General features: G+C 33.2%; 1 protein-coding gene across 8 annotated transcripts in view; it reads left to right on the top strand.

Annotated features, from left to right (window-relative positions):
- Positions 1-2,451: 2,451 nt before the first annotated feature.
- Positions 2,452-8,142, top strand: part of LOC111707578 (uncharacterized) — a 42,183-nt gene continuing 36,492 nt past the window's right edge. For all 8 annotated transcript variants that reach the window (XM_023480694.1, XM_023480701.1, XM_023480696.1 and 5 more), the window contains exons 1-2: positions 2,452-2,729; positions 4,846-5,595. In XM_023480694.1, the coding sequence (XP_023336462.1) occupies positions 4,846-5,595 (750 nt within the window). In that variant the 5' untranslated portion in view covers positions 2,452-2,729. The remainder of the gene's footprint in view (positions 2,730-4,845; positions 5,596-8,142) is intronic.

The raw sequence follows: 8,142 nt of genomic DNA, 5'->3' as shown, positions 1-8,142 counted from the left end.
TATACGTCGAGTATACATTTAGTTGTTGTGGTATACGTCGAGTATACCTTTAGTTGTTGTGATATACGTCGAGTATACATTTAGTTGTTGTGGTATACGTCTAGTATACATTTAGTTGTAGTATACGTCGAGTATACATTTAGTTGTTGTGGTATACGTCGAGTATAACTTTAGTTGTTGTGGTATACGTCGAGTATACATTTAGTTGTGGTATACGTCGAGTATACATTTAGTTGTTGTTGTATACGTCGAGTATACATTTAGTTGTTGTGGTATACGTCGAGTATACCTTTAGTTGTTGTGGTATACGTCGAGTATACATTTAGTTGGTGTGGTATACATCGAGTATACATTTAGTTATTGTGGTATACGTCGAGTATACATTTAGATGTTGTGGTATACGTCGAGTATACATTTAGTTGTTGTGGTATACGTCGAGTATACATTTAGTTGTTGTGGTATACGTCTAGTATACATTTAGTTGTTGTGGTATACGTCTATATACATTTAGTTGTTGTGGTATACGTCTAGTATACATTTAGTTGTTGTGGTATACGTCTAGTATACATTAGTTGTAACCTTTTAAACCTTCTTTTCAGTGTTGAATGACGTTTGGATATAATGTAACTTTAAAGTAAACTTTGTTAACCTTCCTGTACGAAAACCAGATATAGAAACTTAAGATCCCTTTTTTGCCCATTAAATGAAGAATTTTCGTTCTTGTTATTTTATTTTGTTGAGCGGTATATTTAAACAGGTCTTTTTCGCTATTTTTGACAGATTTTGAATGAGAGGTCAAAATATGACGGACGAATTTCGAATACAGATAGGATCCATTTCGTTAAGGTTAGTTTACGTGATGAGAGACTAGTTTATTGTCTGTAGAGGAGAGAGTTAATAATTTTATTCAAAATTTATATCATTAGGGCCCTTTTTTATAAATCATATTGCTTACATATAAGTATTTTTGTATTATGATGATCACATTATGCATAAAGTGGATTGATAAAACGAAAATGGGGTTTAAATATCTAAAAAGTAAACCTAGAACGGTATGGATCCTTATCTTGGTTGTGTTTAATTTTTTGGATTGAGGCCCTGATATTTTTAACATGTTTCCGTTCTGCTCTGATGACTAAATTACTAACTACGTGTTAGGTTGGATACTTATTCTTCTCCAGGTCCTATACTAGTACTACCAGTTGGAGTCAGACAGAGAGACATTATTACTTATTCTACATATTAAACATCAGAAAAATTGAAAGAAATTGATTTTTTCCCCACAAATTCGAATTTTTCTATTCCTATATCTTTGCAATCTGAAATTTTTAAACTTAAGCCTATCTGATCTATCAGAATTGAAAATTTGAAATATCAATGGCGAAATAAAAGGATTTTAAAATCAGTGTCAAATTATGAATTTAAAATTGATGTTATTAAAAATTTGTGGAAGAGGTCAGAACTCCTTAGTTCAATGCTAAATCTAGAAAATGTAGGATTATTTTAAAGACTCAAAAAAATTAGTTAAGATAGAAGTTCTTTAGTTTAATTGATGATAAAGAAAAAAAATGGAATTCCATAGATCAAGAACTAAAAGAACAGTTATCAACAATTTCTGTGTTGAACTGATTTAGATTTTTTATAAATATTTACAATCTTCGGATTTAAGTGAATTATATTGTTGAGATATCAATGATTAAGATCGAGTGGGGGGGGGGGGGAGAATATTTCTCAGTTATGTTTGATAAAAATTTAAAGATTTATCTCTATTTTAGTTTAATTGATTTATATGCATTTTTAATAAAGATACAATTGAAAAATTCACACAAACATAAATTTGAACATTGTACCCCCACCCCTCCCCACACGTTTAATTGTAAGGAGTTGGGTGGGGGGGGGAGGAGGGAGGGGGTGTATATTGCAAACTCCTGCTCTTATCTTTAGGAAATATTGCAAGCTAATCAAACCTATTGAACTGTTCAATTACAATTTTTCAATAAATCTATACTTTCGATTTACTTTATTTCTGATTTAATCCTCACAAGAAATATATTATTTTTTATCTAAAAATAGATGTTTACGTAGTAAAGTTCCAGTTCTGACTTTTGGTGCTGTAACAGCGATTTATGAGTTGCGTCATTGAACATGCGGTTTCCACTTTACCTCAGTGTCTTATAGATCTGCAAGAATATATGTATATATGGAGAACTAATCAAATATTTCTTCATCTTGTGAATAAAAAAGTTCTTTGTGATTAAAATTCGAACATTATGCATTCAAGTTGATTAGTAAGTAAAGTTTATCATTATTATGATTTGATGATATATTCATGTGTTATTGATACTAATATTATTATTATTATTATACTTTATCCGCTCCGTCTATAGTCGTGTATAAAAAGGTATAGTCCGGAGTAAAATTCCGCAAACATTGAACCTGCTCATATTTCAGAAGAATGGAGCCTGGTCGGAGATAAGCAAGCTTACACCCTTCCCTCCTTATCTAACCTCCTCCTCCTAACAATGAAATAGTGCATTTGTGAAGAATTATCAGTGAGGCACTTAGATCCAAGCTGTAGCTGTACTTTAAGGAGTTGTATTACTGAGATATTGTATTGAGTGTATGTGATATGAGTGAAGGATGTGTTCTGTAAACTATGCCTGGAAAACTAGGCTGTATTCCCTTGTCCTTACCCAGCTGTATGTAGCTATGTGAACCCTCAAATCCAGGTTTGTTTTATTCTTTAATTTTTAAGTTCAAACTAAACTACTTCTACGAGATAGGACACTTAACTCCTATGCTTAAATGAAGGCTTTTACTTTATTTAAAGAGTGTACATTGTACAATATTTTAATTTTAATTACCCTATATGATTTGATTTTAAAAGGTGTTCCGACTTTAACCGTCCCCCCCCCTCCACCTTTAGTAGTTGTGATATACGTCGAGTATACATTTAGTTGTTGTGGTATATTATATAGGATAAAATATGTGTAAGTATTTATATATAATTTTTGCTTGTCTGCCTGTTTGTTGTATCCAATAAATATCAAAACGGCTGAACCAATCAGAGCTGGGAACTTTAGAATGGTGGATATCGGGCTTAATGCTTAATCCATTCTTTTTCTTAATCTCCAGATTAATTAATCGATTTTTGTTATGACCATCCACAATACTCTGGGGAATTGAAAATTTCAACTGGAACTAAATGTCGACATTTTTTTTGAAAATCTGCGAATTTAAATAGAAAAGTCCGCGAAAATTTTAGATTCATAAAAACTAATGACTTTTAAAAACTAGAATTTTTATTATGAAAGGTTGCACGAAGCACCCTATAAGCCAGTATACATTATATAATATTCGTATGCACAGTATAAAGAATTTAGAATTTAGAATATAAAGATTAGTTTAAATCATCGGTATTTTAAAACAAATTCAAGATATTTCCAATTTCATGTGACCTACGGTCCTGTGAAATTCATGCTTGTCTTAATATAATTCAGCAGCTGATTCAACTTTTAAGGGTTTAGAAGAAACTGGGTTAATTCTGTCCAGGGGGTGTGGTTGGTTAATTTTAACTAAGAACCCAGACCCATAAATCCCCCCTTCTTCCCTTTTCCTGGTCCTCGCGTCTGTACTGTCATATTGAAAACCGCTTGGTAACTAGACCTAACTCTTGGTCAAACTTAAACCTTAATACTCAATCCCTCTGGGTTATACTTTAACCTTTCCTGTTCATCAGATACTCCTTAACCTTCCCTTATTATACATCTACTTATACATTATACATACATACAGTGCTGAACAGTGATTGACGTCTCTATCTTTTTATTGCGAAATTTTGCGAATGATTTTGTCGTTTTATAACTGATTTATTTTTATAAAAATGAAAGTATCTGGCAATTAGAAATCACAAAATCCATAGCGATTTCTCTTAATCATAAAAAAGTATGAAGACGATAATAATTCAACATTTTTCTGGTTCCCACTATTTTTATCTTCTGAATAAAATCAAACTAAAACTGAACAGTGTTAACAAACCCCGTGAAAAATTAAAAAGTGAATGAAGAAAGCTTTTTAAAAGTAAAATTCTCGCCTATAGATGCAATTTAGAAGTACTAAGCATCTTCTATTTCGATTGTGAACATTTTCTCTTTACATACAATAAAACAAAAACCATAAAAAGTTCTTAGATTTAAAAAAAAAATTGAGAATTTTCAAAATTTAATGACAATCGAATTTTTGAGGTCATTCGAGGTCACACAAAACATTTGGGTCCGATCGGTTCAGCCGTTTTGACGTATATTGGAGTGGAAATTGGATTTTCTAGACTCTTGAGTGTTTTATGATAACGTTTTATAATCTTATTTACTTTGTCTCAACAATGATGTCTTCAGTGATTTATTAGATATATTCAATTTATTTGAATATATTCAATTTATTTGAATATACTCAATTTATTTAAAAAAGAATATTATTTATTTATTTCAATATCGAGTTTATTGAATTTTTGCGTGGATAACCTTTTATCTTAAATTTAAAATGAATTCGTAAAAGAAACTGATTTATTGAGCCGAATCTGAATCACACAGAAATCAGGAAAACGATATTATCTTCCACATTTTTGACCAGATTAAGGTTTCAAGGGTACCGTTGTAAATCAGAAAACAGGAAACAGAAAAGTATGAGTAGTGGTGCATACACTACGATTGCTGAAAGCCAAGCATATATTCAAAACTTTTTTCTTATTTTAAATGGCGCGAGTATTTAGGATATTAAAATAGACTAAAATATTTCAGTTCTTAAATTTCTAAACATGAACAAAATTTTATTTTTATTTTTTTTCAGATGGAGACTGGCGAGTCCGGGGTTGAACCCCAGGATACAACAGATCTATCCTATAATCCATCCTACTCAGGCCCGGGTTCGGAGATATCCCAAGCTACCGCTCTCCGGGGTGCAGAGATATCTTCTATACCACAACCCCAGCGTGGATATCGTGCTCCGCAACCCAATCATGTTGGTTTTCCTCCTCATCAACAGTATCCTGTTAGGTACGGAGTAGATCAACCGTATCCTGTTAGGTACGGAGTAGATCAACCGTACCCTGTTAGGTACGGAGTAGATCAACCGTATCCTCTGGTTTATCCAGTTGTTCGACCCAACCTTGTAGGATATCCGTCTGATCAACTAGTCCCTCTTGGATATACCGATCCTCAATCTGTAGGTGGATATGGTACCCCTCAACCCTATTCTGTTGGATACAGGCCCGCCCAACCCTACATGCCGGGGTATGGTCCCCCACAGCTTACTTACGACCCTACCTTGAGAAATCCCGGATTAATCTCCTCCCACTCTCATCAAGCTCATCGTCCTGTATACGGACATTATCCTGGATCCCATTTCCAGCAGCCTCTCTACGGACCCATTTATGGAGTCAGACAACCTAATTGTAACCAAAACCATGGTCCATGTTGGGGTGCACAGTATTATCCCGGAGAAGGGTTAGAACAACCTGACAGTCTTGCTATCTCACAGGATCAGGATTCTGTGTCCTCAACTGTAGAAAAGCGTTGGACCCAACTTCGCAAAGATCAGGTAGGAATAGTAGAATAAGGTTGGGAATAGTGTTGTATCCGTGCTAAAAAGACAATTTTTTGGCTTACCCATTCATTTGAAAAATGAACGATACTGTTAAAATATTTTAATGATGGGAAGGGTTTTTCCAAATTGAGGGAAAGGGTGGGGGGGGGGGGGGGTGTAGGAAAGATGATGGGATGAAACAAAATATGGAAAAAATTATATTATTTATTAGAGTTGACACTTTTGGGTAGTTTTATGTCCTTACTAACGCAAGGTGAAGTGTTTGAAACTAATGACGTAGAAATTTTATTTTTATAATTCCTAACCTTACTTTCCGCTTCATTCAACCCAGAAATCATTTAACTTCTATACTTAAAAAAAGATTTTTACATGAAAATCCAGTTTTTATTAATTTACATGGAACATCTTTGAAGTATTGTATTATTTATTGTTTTACTGATAACATTAAATAAGATAGCAAAGATAATTTAGTAAATTGAACATTATATAAACATGATAAGCAGTCATTTTCAAATGTTGTTCAACCGAAATTTGGACTTTTAGCGCATAGAAATTTTTTCTTCTCTAATATCTATTCTGTCAACATTTTAAATGATGTCTCATCATTCTTCTCTTGAATTCTTTTCCTTTTCCCTTCCTACATTTTTGAATTACATGATTATAAGGAAGGTTTTTTGTTATAGCATAGGACGGCCGGGTGAACAAATGAAAAGACTTCATAGGACATAACATCATAGGGCGTGACAGCATAGGACAGGACAGCATAGGACAGGACAGCATAGAACAGGACAGTATGGGACAAAACAACATAGGACAGGACAGCATATGAAAGAAAATCTTATGACAGCCGGAGACGGGACCCATCGGCGTTCAGGACAGGATGAAAGGACGGGACAGGACAAAATGAAGGGAAAAAATTGCGGAAAGGGTAAAATGGCGTTATCTGAAAGTTATTGTTCTGTGTAAGAAGAGAGATTAGACTATTTAACTTTGTCAAACTGTCAATCATCAACTATTTACCAAGCTCAAGCATTTAATCATTCTAAACATGTTTCAGGGGTTTCAAATCTTAAAATACATAATATATAATATATAATATATAATATATAATATATGGATATAGCGTATATTTGTAACTATTTATCTAAGTACTAAATGTAGGTTTGCATAAGGAAAATGTTGAATATATTCGGGAAAGCTTAAATATAGAATATTCAGGGACTTTGAATTTCACAGATATTTTTGTTCAGTCCATGTCTAAGATTTCTGACCCCCCCCCCCCCACATCCCTTCATTGATTTTAATACACGAATACGAATTTATAATTTTTTGATACTGTATTTAACATGTACTGTACAATTTACAATGTACAATTTATGTACATTGTACACAGTACATAAATACACTGACATATAATGCATGACAAACAGTGGATTTAGATTTATTTTCTTCCCAGTCTCCCCCTTTTCGATAAAAAGCTTAGTTGGGTTCATATTTGATTTAAAGCACACTTACCAAATTTTAAAAAATAAGATCTTATTCACAATAGCTTAAAGTCAGAAATATATTATTTTTCAATGTACGTTTAACGAAGTAATTGAGTTCTAGCCACATTTTCAAATTTTCTAATCCCTATGTTTTTGCAACCTTACTTTGTAACCCTTTGATATTAGTATATATTTAATCCTAGTATGAAATATGAAAGACTTGAAGAATAATGTTTTTAATTCACCTTTGTCTGGGATTTTCAGGCATGAGCAGAAAGGGCCACTGTGGTTTTTGAAATCATTGCACAATGTCATGTTATCAGTCAACCCTGGCCGGATACATTCGTATACAAACGAGGTTGCCTGAAAGGTTGTTGTTGGCTTACTCTATGGGGTGCCGGCGATTCATAATAGATGGATAGATAGATCTAAGGTCTACGACATTGGGTTGCAAAGATGTAGGGATTAGAAAATTTGAGTTTATGGCAAAGACTCAATTTCTTTGGTCTAATAATAAATCAACTTTTGATAAGAGCATGCGCAGCTTACAAACCTATTTCTGAATTCTTGGGGAAAATTTTCATTTGTTTATATTTCTAAAGAATTAATGATGTGTATATTGTTAAACAAGTATGTAGACTGCTGCTTGTACATGCCTGAACAACAGATTCTGAATGTAAACAATTTTTTAAAACTTTCACATTCTCATAGACATTCTAAGTTCTGTGCAATAAAAATGCTTTATTGTTCTATTTTACTGTGTTAACACTGCTGCATGTGATATCTCTCTCTCCCTAGTTCCCTGCTCTTGTCTTCACAATTTAACGTGGGAAAATCATTTTGGATAAAACAAGTTTCATGTCAATTTGGACAAATTCAAATCTATGTTTAAATTAAGAGATACTTGAAGGAAGGCCTGTATTACCCCTAATACCTGAGCAGATTCTCCCCTAAAAGATTCCATCACAAACCTTTATTATTTGCTCAGCTTTCCAACTATCTGTTATATATTTATATATACTGCTCGGAGAGTCGGTCATGTCCTCACTCTGCC

This window comes from Eurytemora carolleeae, unplaced genomic scaffold (assembly GCF_000591075.1).
Source record: "Eurytemora carolleeae unplaced genomic scaffold, Eaff_2.0 scaffold809, whole genome shotgun sequence".
Taxonomy (NCBI): domain Eukaryota; kingdom Metazoa; phylum Arthropoda; class Copepoda; order Calanoida; family Temoridae; genus Eurytemora; species Eurytemora carolleeae.
Note: the sequence above shows the minus strand (reverse complement) of the source record. Positions and strands in the feature narration are given on the sequence as shown.